Below are 15,314 nucleotides of genomic sequence, written 5' to 3'. Positions count from 1 at the left end.
TAGCTACAGTCCAGAAAAATTAGCACCTTATGTATGAAACCAGAAGTATCTTTTAGTGGCACACGCCCCATTCCCTCATTTCTCATGAGAGGGCACCAAGAGCTACTTTCAACTTCCCTTTCAACAAGCACAGTGGCTTGTTGCTAGATGAAGTCTAACTTGTGTCCAACCCACTGATTTCTTAAATCAGGCTGAACACTTTTGAAATCTTAAAAATCTGCTGAGTATCTCAAGCACTACGTTCATATAACTCCTTCCATTTGGAAGTGTTTAGTCCCGTACTCTCATTGGAAGGCTGTCCCAGAACCTGGTTGCTATAATGGTTTTTCTAATTTCTAGTATTAATGGCTAGTTTATACAGATTTGTCTTGGGCCAGTTTCCTTCAACTTTAAACGTTTAGGAGCTAATGATTTACACAGGCTGCTTTGCTTTTTGCTAGCACTTCAAGGCCTGAGGCACCACTTGCATTTGTAAGTCCAATAGAATTTCTGTTAAATTCACAGCCCCACCCATAAGTACCATTATCCCAATCAATAAATGAGCAAAACTTCATTAGTAGAGAATTCCTTTGTTTTTTTCTAATAGGAGAGGTAAAACTAGTTAATATAATTCCAGGGTTTCTTAATGTTAATGCTAGAATGTTCCTACAGCTTTAGATCCACTTTTTTGTGGCCCAGATTGAAAAGCAGAGTTTAGTTAGGGCCTCCAGCAAAAATACTGGACTTCCTTCATTTTCTATAGATGTTTCTGGTTGGCTTTTTCCTACCCATTTGTTGTGAATGAGGGAAAAGGAGCTACCAGAAGATTTATGTAATAAATTTGTCTTTCTAGATTCATTTTTTTTTTTTTTACTGACTTCTACAGGTGCCTCCTGAAGAAGAAGAAAATGGCTTGCAACAATTAAAAGTGGATAGTTTGCCCAGTGAGAACTTGACACATGAAAGTGATACACCTGACATAAGGATCTGTGAGCAAACTGTTTTAGAAGAGACTGCTGAATGTGGAAAAGTAACTGAGATTACTGAAACAAGATCAACAGAAAAGCATTCGGAGAAATTTACTTCAGAGACAGACTATAGCTATATGTCAGACAAAAACACAAACCTTTCAGACAAAACAAGTGATTTGTCATTTTCTAGTCACAGTTTATCTGAAACTGCTGTGGATTTCTTGGAAAATGAAGTAGCCATTGAAACTCTTCAGCAACAGTTAACTCAGAAGCCTGAGGAAAACTTGAAGCTGTTCCATGGAATACAAGGAAGCAATGAAAAAGCTGATATGCTGCTATTTGAAATCAAAGAATTAAACTCAAGGTTGGATTTAAAGGAGATGGAGCTTACTGCAAAGATAAGTGTTTGTACAGAACTAGAAAAAACAGTTCTAGCCCTTGAAAAAGAGCAACGTGACTTAAAAGAAAAACTTGAATCTGCTGCTTTTGATAAGCAGCAACTGTCTTGTAGAGGGATGACTCTAGAAAAAGAACTTGAAAAAGTAAGGTCTGAAATGGAAATGTACAAAGTTAGACTTTCTGATGTGACAGACATGCTAGATGACTTAGAAAAGACCAAAAGAGAGTGGCAGGAAAAGTTCCTTGAAACAGAAAATGAATTGAAAAGGACTCAATCTGAGAAAGCTAATGTTGAGAACCATGCTTTGGCCTTGGAAGGTGACATTGAGGTGCTCCAGACAAAAAATCAGCAATTAGAAAGAGACGGTGAAAATAAACTGAAAACTATGTCTGGTCTTCAAGAACAACTTGCTGTCATCACAGCTGAGAGAAACCAGCTTGGTGAAGAGCTAAGTATTTTGAGGGAAAACAAAGAGGAATTGGATCAAGTGCATCAGAAACTGCAAGAAAAAACGAAAGAGCTAGAATCAAATAAAATAGATTCTACTGAATTTATTAGGATCTTGGAGGCTGAAGTGAAGACACTAACAAAACTACTTGAGACTGAAAAGTCCAATGCAAGTCATTTAACAAAGGAAAAAGACTGTCTTTTGCAGCAGTTGGAAAAAAATAAAGAGGTTCTAGCATTAGAAAAACAAAAGTTGCAAAGCCTAACTGGACATCTGAATGAGGAAAAAGAATTGATTCTAAAAGAGTCAGAAATGTTGCAGACTCAGTTAAGTGCATCAGAAATGGAAAACTCAAAGCTTTCCAAATCTTTGGAAGGCTTATTAACTGAGAAACGTGAACTTGCTGCTAGGCTCAACTCAGCACAAGAGGAGGTAGCTCAAATGCGATGTGGAATTGAGAAACTGAAAATAAAAATAGAATCTGATGAAAAGAAAAAATGCCATATGGCTGAAAAACTGAGAGAGTGTGAATGGAAGAGAGACTCTCTTTTGGACAAAGTTGAGAAGCTTGAAAGAGAATTGCAGATATCAGAAGACAATCTAGAAGATGCAATTCTTCGAGCAGAGACCGCTAAGGTAGAGGCGGAAACTTTAAGCACTGAGATGGAAAAGAGAGGGCAAAAATTGATAACTTTAGAATTAGAAATTACTGACATCCAGGCAGAAAAAGAAGGTTTGGTTAAAGAACTAAAAGAAAAACAAGAAAAAATATTTGAATTGGAATCTTCTAATTCCACCATTGTAAAACTGCTAGAAATAACGGAAAAAGAAAATATTAAAATGAGAGAGTTGCAAAATGTTGTGCTGTTGGTCACATCTCAGCTGAAAGATGCAAGGCGTTCTTATAATGAGCAAAAAGTCTGTGAGGCAAAAGGATTAGACATAATTAATGAAGTTGGATGCCTTGAATATGATGATAAAACACAATTACTCGAGGAACTTCAGGAAACGGAAACCCTCAGTGCCAAATTAGAGCAATCAGTGAAAGCACTTGTTCAGCAACTTGCGACCTACAAGCAAAAGCTGACTGAAAAGATCCAAGAAAATGTTACACTTCAAAATCAAATAAAAGATGCAGAGCAGGTCTCCATACAGCTTTTACATTTGGAAAATGAACATGAACACTGGAAGGAGGCAAAAGAAGGGCTGCAACAGTTGATGGCTGAATTGATACCAAAGGTTCAAAATCTATCCAACACTGAAACTTGGCAGTCTGCCTTAGAAAATCTAAAAATATCTTACAAAGATCTTGAGAAGGAGTTGGAATCTACACGATCTGAAAAAATTGCATTTCTTGAAAAGGTGAGACAAGTGAAATTAATGTAAAGGCGTCTTATAAGAATGAGGGTAAAATGTCTTGGGTTTTACCACTTCCTTACAAATTGAAGTAAAGCACAGCTTTAAATTAAGAGTTATGTAGTAGTGACTGAATGCATCTACATAAGACACTTTAATATGAAGTAGCATAGTTTACTGTCTTCACATGCACGTGCTTACTGTGCAGTAAACCTCGCTAATTGCAAGTAAATTTGCTATCTGGAAATGGAAGTAGCAAACTTACTCATGAGTATTAATAGTGCAGTAGTGCTCGCGTAGATGCCTGACTGGGAGCAAATGTGCTCCCAGTCAGCTGGCCACCAGGGGGCAGGAGATTGCTCCCTGCCCCCAGGAGCTATCTGCTGTTGGGCAGACTCCATCATCGGAGCTTAGGTGGGGACTATCTCCCTGACTCGGCAGCAGGGATTTCCAAGCCTCCGGTTATTGGATTATAATTGGAGAGCGAAGGCTGGGAGATCCTTATCTCCCAGCTTGAGCTTTGTCATTGTGGGCCTTGGGCTGGGAGACCCTTATCTCTTGGTGCCAGCTCTCAAACTGCAGGGCTGGTGCTGGGAGATGAGGGTCTCCCAGCACTGACCCCACGATTGTGGAGCTAGCACTGGGAGATATGGGTTTCCCAGCTTCAGCCCTGCAGTCACGGAACTGGCATTGGGAGCTCCCCAGCCTCTGCTGCATAATCGCAGAGCAAGGGCTGGGAGCTGTCCTAGTCAGGGGCAGGTCCCAGCCCCATGTCCTGATTAGGTGATCAAGGCATGGGGCTTGGAAAGAGCTGTAGAAGTGGGGTAGGTCCTAGCCCCCTGCCCCAATCTGCTGGTGGGGCAACTAGCAGCATTTAGTCGCAAGTAGTTTACTCATGAGTAAACTGCTCCAGTATCAAATGCACATGTAAACACACTCACTGACAACAATTTTTGGTAAAGTAGAACCAGTGGGTCCTTTGGGCACTTTTATACATGCTCCAGGGGGCGGGGGGGACAGCACTTTAATTACAGTGGTTCCAAGAGCTGCTCTAATTTAAAGCACCACAGTCTTGTGTATCACCGTTTCTGCACTTCAAAATGGCAGTGGCAGCATTTGAACTAAACCTCGTTTGAGCTTTAGTTCAAGTGCTCCTTCTGCTTTTTTGAAATCCAGAGATGCTGATGCATGATATGCAGGAGGCTGCTGAAGCATGGCAATTACCACGTTGAGTCTGGTCCAGTGCACTCAAATTACAGCACAATGGAGCTGCCTCTGTGCTCATGTACAGATGCCCTTTGTTTTTAGTCAGAACATATATGTGCACTTTCAAGTCTGAACCTTTTCTATCACCATTCCAGATATACGCATACTTGTTGCGTGATGTGTGTGAAGAGTTTCCTCATCTCTTACAGTGCTACTGAAAACTGTAGTGTGATTTGCATTTTAATTTTTCACATCTCTACTATAAAATTGTAGTCTATTCAAAACCCATGGTATTTAATGGGAAGACTTCTGTGGACTTTTTGTTAAGTTTTTGCTACCAATTTTTAAGTCAGCTTTTTAAAAAGTTTCTTATGTCAGGGTATTCAGGGATAGTTTACTTGAAGATAGGGGGAGAGAGATTTCTCAAGGGTAGGCAAATTGCCAGTGAGAAAAGAAGTAGAACGAAAGAGAAAAATTCATAGGCACTGGACTTCTGCCACAGGATTGCTTTTTTTTTTATGGTAGCACCATTAGGTTGCTAGCAACCTATGCTGGATTTGACCTAGCAAGCAGAATTAAATAACTTGTTTTTGAAATTGTTTGCTGCCTATATTCAAGCTCTCTGGAAGAATGACATTCATGTTTCAAAAGTAACAATATAATATTTAATTTTCAGGTAAATGAACTCACTGAAAATAATATCTCGCTGGAAGACAAACTAAAGAAGAGTGAAGAGAAGATTATGAAACTGCAAGAAGAATTAACCACCGGAAGGAATATCCTTGTTGAACAAGTTCAACATCTTCAAGAACAGGCAGAAAAGAACCTGGTTAGTTATTGCACAAAGACCAGACTTTTCCTAGTTTGAATGCCTGGTCCTCACCTACTGTAATGTTCTGTTGAATTCAACAGATTTAAGGACTTCAGGAAACTGAGATTCTGCCCCTGGTCCTTCTAGAAATGTAGTATTTAATTCAGTCTTCAGTGTTCTTTATCTTTCCCTTTTGTATTCTATATCTGAAAACTCTTTCAATGAGAATGAAATGCACTGCTTTTCTGTTACATACATGTATCTGGCTGTAATTAGTATCTTGGATCACTTGCATAAGTATGGCATTTCTCAAGTATTTAAAAAAAACCAACCCCAAAACTTCTTGACAGCTCAGCTGTAGATAAAGCTAAATTTTGTGTTCATGACTCTTGCTCATTATTTCATTCTCAAAATGTGTTCATATGAAGTGGGGCCTTATGTACAGTAGTGAAGATGTCTTCTGATTTAAATAGACTGTAGTTGGTGCTATTATGTACAAATGACATACTTATGGGCCTTTTTCTATTGCTATTGATATCAATAGGTGTTTAGCCATGGACTTCAAGCTAGTGTGACTTTTATGAAATATATCCAGAAGTAACTTCCTTTTTTTCTAATTTCCTGCCAAGTACAGTCACAAAACAATGTGAATACTTTTGAATGTTGCTTCCTCTTGGTGATTGTGAGACAAATGACTGAACTTGTCAAAGAATTATTACTAGAAACAGTTATGTCATGTTAAAGGGATAAGCTTTGACTTTAATGCTAATTTTATTGCAGAGATTAAGTTTGTTCAGCTCAGTGCTAAAATACCTGTTTGTAATTAATCTTGGTATTGTATGCTGCTGTTTTTGTACTAAGATTTTGCACTAAGACTACAGCGTACCTATATGCCTAATAAATACTGTTTCTTTTATCTTGTATATTTTACCATTCAAAGATTTGTTTTTCCAAATGAAAAATCAGGTTTTAACGTACCAATTATTTCTCCATCTACAGTAATGCATTTACCAAATGGTCATGTTTGTTTGCAGATTCAGCTGAATCTAAACATGGTAGAAAAAACAGAATTGAGTAACAGTTTGGATAAGGTGCAGAAGGAACTGGAAGAGAAAGGAAGAGAAATGAAAAGAGAACTGTCAGAATATCAAAGAACGCTTCATCAAATGGAGAAGAATCATCAGGTTGTTCTGGCAGAAACAGACAAAAAGGTAAAATAAATTAAGAAATGTTATGATAGGATTTTAAACTAAGGGAAGTTTAAATACTGAAGTACAAACACCGATTGTATATCATATCCCCAAGAAAGTTATCTTTGCTATGGTATTTCATAGTATTTGGTTTAAATAATTGCTGTGGGAAAAGATGAATACGCCATATTTTTTTTTATATACCGCATGTCTCCAAATAAGATATGCACTTTCATTTTGGGAAGGCAAAATGAAGAAATGCTTTTTCCAGAGTTATCAGCATAGAGCAGGGACAGAACCTAATCTTTCCTTTCCTATTCAGGCAAAAATTACAGTTTTAACACTTTCACAGCTGAATTGTCAGCAGCTCATGGGTGTTCTGCCAGAAGCTGAAACTGTAGCTGCTGATAAAGACTGGACTGCATGAGCAGATCTAGGATTTTGAAAAGAAATAAAAATAGTCTGCAGGACTGTGAAATAGATGAGAAATCAGGACTAGCTCAATTTCAAATTTTTTAGGAGCATTGCTGAAGAAAGGATAGCTTGATTAGTGTAACACCTAGATGATTAAAAAGGGGAAGTGGGCCTTTAACACCTGTTAAGAGAAGAACAATAAGTGGTAATCAGAGAGATTCTAACCAGCCATGAATTCAGTTGGCTCCCTCAGTGGTGCCTGAATAGAAATGACACTTCTACTGTTCTCCTCAGAAAATTCAGACTTGCACCCCAATTTTGGAAGATTACGTTTTTGGTAAAAAGTATGAGTAAATGCAGTACATCGTGATCCTAGTACCTTCATAAGTTGTGTACACATATCTCCATTAGAACTACTTGCGAACGAAGATTAGCAAGACTGGGCCTAAAGTTACAGAAATCTAGGCAAGGATAAGGGTCATAGCATAGGGAACAGTGAAGAAAAGAATGAAATTGGATTACATTTAAAAAGAGAAAGCAGCAGGAATTAGGAAGAGAGGGGCTGTGAGAGCGGGGTACACCATGCACTCCTGCAGCTGGGAACCCCGTCAAATGATATGGTCCCAGCCATAAAGACGCACTTAGCCATATGTTGAATGGTGTGATAGGAACCAGCCACAAAGTTGTTGTTCTTTTCTTGTGGAATAACATTCTGGCTTATTCTTTATTTTATGACACCATTCATTTCTCTAATGTGTGGCGGGGTGTGAGTGAGAACTATAGCTTTTTGAACCTGCATTACAATGAATAGGTATATAAAGTACAAGCCAATGAAAAACATGACCTGGGATCTTCAGTTCTAAAAAGATAAATTGGTGATTGGGGCATCTGGATGGAACACTTGACAGACAAAAACTATGTGAACAGAAGAGAGAGAGCTTGTGGAAGAGGGCTTTGATTCCTAAAGTTAAGTTAGTGTAAGAATAGACTTTTTAGTAGAAATGCTAATATGGGTTATGGCCAAACACACTTTTTAATTGCTTTAGGAGAGAATCACCGTTGCTCCATAGTGTGCATCAGCTTAGATGCAACTGTTATGCCTGCATGATCCTGTAGCAATACAAATTATCTGCACTGCTATAATGTTTAACCCTGGATGAAAGAGGGTTAAAGTTGTAACGAGTAGTGATACAGGTACTTCATTACATATCATTACAGTGTAATAGCTTATGTCCGTCTCATTTGATAATGATAGATGTAGCAATATATTTGCCTAAATAGTACCCTAGAGAGCTTATGTGATAAATAACATGCAGAAATACTGGTAAAATATAAATGGTATGTCCAAAACTTTCAAAAGCAGCGAAAGATAGACCCTCCAGTATATTGAAAATCTGCTGCACCCTGATGTGACTTGGTTTAGGGCCCCTCTTCATCCATAAAAGTAATAAAGGACTGGTTTTGTGAACTCAAATATCATCTAGCATTATTGTAAAAAAGACAGTGATAGGTTTCTTTCTAACTAGTTAAGATTCACTAAATGTACTGAAAAATGCATAGGGATGCTATACTGGCATGCTTTAAACTGTCAATGTAGTCCATAGCTATAAAAGTTCCTTCTTCCTCCGTCTGGAAAAATCATTGTCTGCCTCTGCAAATACATATCTAGATACATTTCAAGATGCCCGAAGTTATAAATCATTCAAAATTGTTATTTGTACTGTTATGTTGTTTTCATTCCTGTGATTTATGTGAGGTTATTTTTAATTCTGGTTTTGGGTTTTTTAGAATTCTCCCATCCAGGATTTGCGTGTGCAGTATTTACACCTAAAGCATGGTCTTTATGATATTAGAAACTTCTCTCAAATTGTTGTGTAAGATTACTGTAGACTCCTGAGGATAGTAAGCATTTTAATACAGCTCTCTGTGGCCAATTTAAAACCATATTGGTTAACCCTATTTTCTGTCTATAGAATGAACTTGAAATTATGGCATGTCAAGACAAACTGAAGTCACTGGAGCAGTGTATCAGTGCACAAAAGTTGGAGATGGAGCTCCTGAAATCAAGTAAAGAGGAATTAAATAATTCTCTGAAAGAAGCCAATCAGATGATAGAGGGCCTTACAAAAAACAAGGTATTTTATTTTCTCTACCTACAATTTAAGTTCTGACTTGCAAATTAACTTTCTAGCTAGAATCTAGGAAGAAGTATAGTCTTAAGTCCAGTAGCTTCCATACAGAACTGACAGTCTAATCCTCAAGAGCTTTTCTCTGGCTTTTAACGGGCAAATCAGTTAGTGCTTGTTTCTGCTGGAAAGTCACGTGCAATAGATGTGACTTAACATTCACCCTCTAGGGTGAAGCAAGATTGTCTGACATACTAATGTGACTGTCTAGTCTCTATACTGAATGTGTAACTTTGTATTACATAGCATATTAATTAATAGCTATTCTAATTCAAAGTAATTTTCCGAAGTAAACAGACTTGTATTGTTTTTTAATTATTTTGGACATAAGATTTGCTACTTTCCAAAGCAGTAAGTGTCTTATTACCGTACACTCAATTTGTGAGCATATCTGTTCTGATTGATGAAGAATTTCCATCTGATTTATTTATTAGCATGGTTCTTCTTATGACCGAATTCTTGCTAATGATTGGATAACAATGTGAATGCTATGTAGTTGCAAAAAAAATGGTAAAAATTGCTTTAAGTTTATTTAAAAGAAATAAGGTTTTGGTGTTTGTAGTCAGGCCACAGGAGCAAAGTTTATCTTGTCCATTCAAGTGAATTTCTGTTTTCCAATGCTGTATTGCCTTACCTTCACTCTCCCTCCTTCCATCTATGATGACTGACTAGCTGCAGTTTAAATAACTCTCACTGTGAAGAAGTGCTCTTATACATTGGATCCAATGTAATGACTAGCAGGCAGTAAACTAATATTTACTGCACAGCCACAGAAACATCATGCCCTAATGTCCTTATCCTATAGTTTCAGGTAGCCACATTTTATTTATTCTGATGCTTTAATCTATTTTTCCATGGGGCAGACACACATCTGAAATACATGCTTTTCAGCTGGGTTTCTCAAGAAGTCATTTCAAACCTCAGTCTTGCATTCAGCTGAAATAGATAGGAAGTTAGTTCTGACATAAGGCCATCTGATTTCTGAGCTGTCAGGGGCTGCACCACTGCATGTGCTCCCTTCAGCTGTATAGGCAGTGCAGGTAGAAAAATTTCTCCCCACCACCTTCCAAAGGCTGCACTGCCCAGACCCCAGGGGAAGAAAGCAAAAGCTGGAAGAGGGAAAGGGACCCTGGAGACGGAAGCAGAAGGAGTGGTACAAGGAGAGCAACTGGTTGGGAGTCTGCAGGCTGGGTGTTAGGAGAGCTGCCGGTTGAACAGCCTTATCTGAATGCTCACAATTTTTCTAGAGTTCACTTGCAGAGTTTTATTCTTATAAGCTACACACATGGTTCTTTAATAAGTATGACTTTAAAGTCTCTCAGAATTAGGAGCTCCTGTAATTTAATTGCACAGCTCTGGTCCTTTTTTATGTTTTATTTTTGTTTTTTGTAGGCAGACAATCTTAAGACCATAGTTCAGCTAAAGAAGGAAATTGAATTGGCCCACAGTAAATTGCAGCTCTGTATTGAATCCTGTAAACAAATGGAGCAAGAAAAAGAAGTTTTGCAGAAACAAATTGTTGAACAGGATGCTTTATTAAAGGAGCAAAATCAAAGTAAGTAATTTTCAGAAAAAATATGGGGTATCAGGATGTCTTGCTGTAATTTAGTAATGATGCATTTTTTAATGGTAATACGTTTGTTTCTAAAATGCTTTTCCAAACATCTGTTGTTACGCAGGGTTCTAAACAGGGACAGATCTCCAGCTAGTGTAAATCTGTAGCTTTCTGAACCATGGAACTGTCATTTGTACTAACTGAAAATCAGCTGACGATTTGTCTTTTCAAATTTCAGAGGCTGCTATGTATTTTGAATACATATATTCAATGCCTGCATTTTGAAATCAGAACTGGCATTTATTTTGATGGCACTAGATTGTTGCATGTAACTTTTTGCCATTTTGGCTCAACATTTTGTACTGCTCACTATAGAAGTATGGAATATTGGAATGCCCGTTCTTTCTGTTTTTAGTAAACACAAAGACAAATCACATTCTGGGAATGGATAACTGTTAATGCATGAAAAAATGTATTCTGTAACTTTATGGAAAGTCAAACCTGAAAATACTTTTTGGTCCTCCTTGAGTTACAGATAGCGAGAGAAGCTGTCTTTTACGGTATTACATTTCAGTCAGTACCGTTATTTTTTCTAGCTATCAGCTTGGCAACAGCTGCAACTTTCTGGGGCGAGGGAAATGATAGGTAGAACAGATTCAATTCCCTCCTCCCACTCATCAGATCCTCTCCAACAACTCCAGAAGAGCTCACGATTACTGAAAACATATTGGGTTTTCAGTAATCATGAACTTTTCTGGAGTTGTTAGAGAAGACAGAGCTGATAGGAAAAAATTTAAAATGTTTGTGAACAGTATGTAAAATAGGAATATTTGTCTGACAATGTCATCATATAGATCAATGCATACTATTTAGTGTTTAATAAGCATTGATAATTAGTATAAACAGGTTTCCATAAATTATCTGAAAACCTGCAATCAATTCTCCAAAACTGAGGGCCAGAAATAATGCTGTTTGTGCACCCTGTGTCAGATGCATTCAGATTCTGCAGATGTTGTAGGTCATTTTTTATTATATAGTGTCCTTTTTGGTTATAGGTCATTGTCCTTGAAAAACATGCACCCTTTCTAATTGGTTAACAAATATTTGATCACTGTATTCTAAACACCTCCTTGTAAGGTATCTTTAAAGCTATTAAAATAGGTAATGAATCTTTGTTTTGCTCAGCTGTTGCTGATGGCGCCAGTACAGAAGAAATGAGGTTGAAGCTTGAAGAACTGCAGGAATCTATAGAAGTGAAAACCAAAGAAGCAGATGAGAACCTGGAGAAGTACTGCTCTTTGATTGTTAACTTCCACAAACTAGAGGAAGCAAATGAAATGCTAAAAACGCAAGTCTCCCTGCTGAATGCTCAGCTGAAACCAACAACAGACATTGTTGTCAGTAATTCTCCTTTGCACAGTTCGGATAATCCAGTAACAGTTAATGATCAGCCAGTTACAAAGAGGAGGTTGAATGAAGAGCCAACTCAGCATTCAGGTAAAAGACGAAGAAGTCAAGAAATAAAGAAAGAAAATGGAGTACCAAGATCCCCTATACCGGAGACGTTGGCTAAAAAGCTTAAAAAAGGAGCTATCTACCAGGATTCACTGAGTGAGAACACAGAATATCAACCAGAGGGACTCCCAGAAGTGGTGAAAAAGGGTAATTGCAACTTCAGTATAACGTAATACCACCCTCCTTGTATTCCATATTGATGGAGTAAAATTTTTGTTTCTATGTTCTTAAATAGTTATGTTGCCATATATGGAATAAAACTCACTGAAACAAGTGGGATGCCATTTATTAAATTCAACCCTCATATATTTGGCATAACTCATTAATTCAACTGCTTGTCATGTGGAGTTTAGGTCCAAGAGTTGTAAATACAGTTCCATGCAAGTAAAGCTGTGGGCTGGTCTATCTTGTTTCCACAGTATATAGTTTCTAGTAGTTGTCTGCGTGAGGTCTATCCATGTGTTTTCTTTTAGTAACTATGAGGACAGTAAAATTGCTAAACATTCAGAAAACAAGGGGTGTTAGGTTAGTCTTCCCATCCACATTTGGGCAGTTGAATGATTTTTGAAAGGGCTGAGCAGCTAATAGTTCTGTGGATTTTGGTTGGAGCTGTTGGTTACTCAGCACTTTAGAAAATCAAGGAGATGCCTAAATATGGAATTAGAATCCTAAGTTTAAGTTGGTAGTTTTGAGAATCTTGGTCTAGATCAGTAATTCTTAAGTAGGGAGGCACGGCTCCCTGGGATGTCTTGATACGTTTTAAAGGGTGCCACAGGGTACCAAGCAGTGTTAACACTGCAAGCAGGCAAACATGATTCATAAGGTAAACCCAGAGATTTCAAGTAGGGTTTCTTAGTGTTAAACACAATCTGCCCTGCTGTGCTTCTGAATTCTTTGCAACAGAACTGCTCTATTATTTTTCTGTAGTCAAAAAATAAGTGTAAAGGTAAGAGCTGGTATTTTCTGAGGGGTGCTTTAGTCTAAAAAGGCTGAGAATCGCCTGTCTAGATAAACCAATCCCTTAAGTTTTAGACCAGTGTTCCTCAACCAGGGGATAAGGTACGCTGTGGGGCACTGTTTCCTTTGAATGGTGCCATGAGGTGTGAGAAGATGAGCAGAAAAATGAAGTAGATAAACGTAGGTCCAGGTACGTGTCTACCTGAACCATCCTCCACCCTCGCTGCCCAGCCTCTCTGCACGGGGGGTAAGCATTGTCACATATAAATTTTAATTTTTTAAATTGGTGCCTCTCCGTTCACAAAAGTTATAGAGGGGGGTGCCTTAGGTTCAGTGAGGGATGTCTTGAGTCCTGTAAAGGGCGCTTTGAGTGCAGAAAGGTTGAGAAGCATTTTTTCAGACTCAACAGCTCTATAGGGCTGAGGGAGTGATACTTGAGTTACTCCTGAGATTTCAGCCTCTTATGCCTGCATCTAGGTCCTCCAAAGTATCTTGTAAAAGTTCTCCAGCAAAGCAGAGTTTCTGGAACATTCCCAGTATCACTTTTCCTTCTCCAAACCTACTAGAAGAAAATTAGGGGGCCATCTATATATACCGTAAAGAACACTAATGGGTTTTTTTGCCTTATTCACTTGTAAGGTACAATATTTACCTGTAACCAAGACAACTCTAAATTTAAGACAGCCCCCCCACCCACCCCCAATTAGATTCTATACATGGAATATGCATAAATTTGTTACTAGCAGTACACTGAGACATCGGTCCGATATTGGATCGGCACTGATATAAAGGAAATCGATTGCATCTGAAATTGGCCAGATTTCAGCACAGCATGTAGGTGATGAGCACAGCTGAGCAGCATGGAGAGCTGCATGCAGCTGGTAAGTCTGTTGGGGGGGTGCAGATCAATGCCTCTGCAGTGAGGGAGGGAATGGGGCAGGCGCTGCCCAGCTGGGGTGAGGTGTGAGACAGAGCTGTGGCTCATTTTGGTGGGGGGGATGCAGCTGCTGCATGCACATGGGGTGGGCAGCATGTGCCCTGGATCTTTGGAGGGGGGGGCGGGCTGCAGCTGTGTGCTGTGGCTGTGCCAGGTTCTTCCTGTCATGTGGAAGCTGTGCTTGGGGATGCAGGACTGCGCTCCTGGTGCATGGGGGCTGCACTTGGGGCGGGTGGTGGCAGTGCTGGGAGGGAGGTTACGGGGGGGCTGCAGCCACCCCAAATTTCACTGTAGTCCCCCCTGTAACCGCCTCCCAGCACCACTGCTTGCCCCGAGCATGGCCCCCATGCACCAGAAAGAGCCTAGTGCAGTCCTGACCCCAGCCCCCACCCCCGGGGAAATTCAGGGCACATGTCATGCACCCCCCCACACTCCTTCTGCCCTCCCTCCCCTTCCGCCACAATAAACTTACTAGCTGTGTACAGCTGTATTGGGAATCCGATCAGTATCGGACAATATGCCTCCTTAAAAATCAGCTGTCGGCCCCCAAAATCTCTGTTGGTGCACCCCTCTTTGTTATAATTTTCCATGTATAGAATCTAATTATTGAATGGTCATTTTTAAAATTCATCTTAATACTGAAGCAGGGAAAACAGCAGCAGGGGAACCAAGTGGTAGGGGGTAGGCAGTGGGGGAGTCAAGCAGCTTGATCCCTGCCTGTTGCTCCCCAGTACTTTTGCTCCTTGCCATTTGTCCCACCTATGACTTGCTGCCTGCCCCCCCATCTGGCTCTCCTAACCTCTGTTGCTGCAGCCTTTGCCCTGCTGCATGCCCCCCCTCCCACCCACTGCTGCTTAGCCTATGGCTCCAGCTTGCGGCACAGAGCATATGGTTGCTCTAGGCCAGCTTGATAGCAGTGACAGCTCTGACCTGGGGTCCTGGGTTGAAGATGCTGCTGCTGTTGCAACAACAACTGCTACTGTGCCCAGCTGGGGTCAGAACAACCCCACGCTCCATGCCCCAGGATGAAACTGGGCTAGAGCCCTGATGAAACCCAGAGGTGGGCAAGGGGCGGTAGTGGTGGTGGGGCAGGCAGCAGCTGAGGCCCTAAATCTAAGATGAGTCTTCCCTCCCACCCCCCCATATTAAATGGGAGGGGAGGGAAAACCTCCTCCTGGATTGGAGTACAGCTACTCCTCTGAATGTCGTACTTATGTTCTTGAAAAATGCAACTTTAAGTGAATCTAATTGCATCACAGTAGTTACCTACTAGCTGGCTGTAGCCAAGCAACATTATACTGGAGGATTGTATGACTTTACACAAGGATGTTTTCTAATAGATCAGAGATGTAATAACGAAACAACATTAACCAGGATGATGTTAAGTGG

General features: G+C 39.8%; 1 protein-coding gene across 2 annotated transcripts in view; it reads left to right on the top strand.

Annotated features, from left to right (window-relative positions):
* CENPF (centromere protein F) overlaps window positions 1–15,314 on the top strand; it is a 58,615-nt gene that overhangs the window by 34,942 nt on the left and 8,359 nt on the right. For both annotated transcript variants that reach the window (XM_090048984.1, XM_090048994.1), the window contains 6 exons: window positions 866–3,160; window positions 5,037–5,189; window positions 6,206–6,382; window positions 8,749–8,910; window positions 10,354–10,516; window positions 11,702–12,178. In XM_090048984.1, the coding sequence (XP_089905110.1) occupies window positions 866–3,160; window positions 5,037–5,189; window positions 6,206–6,382; window positions 8,749–8,910; window positions 10,354–10,516; window positions 11,702–12,178 (3,427 nt within the window). The remainder of the gene's footprint in view (window positions 1–865; window positions 3,161–5,036; window positions 5,190–6,205; window positions 6,383–8,748; window positions 8,911–10,353; window positions 10,517–11,701; window positions 12,179–15,314) is intronic.

The sequence above is a fragment of the Crocodylus siamensis genome, chromosome 1 (assembly GCF_052110815.1).
Source record: "Crocodylus siamensis isolate JL-2025a chromosome 1, ASM5211081v1, whole genome shotgun sequence".
Taxonomy (NCBI): Eukaryota; Metazoa; Chordata; order Crocodylia; family Crocodylidae; genus Crocodylus; species Crocodylus siamensis.
This window is presented reverse-complemented; position numbering and strand designations above follow the sequence as displayed.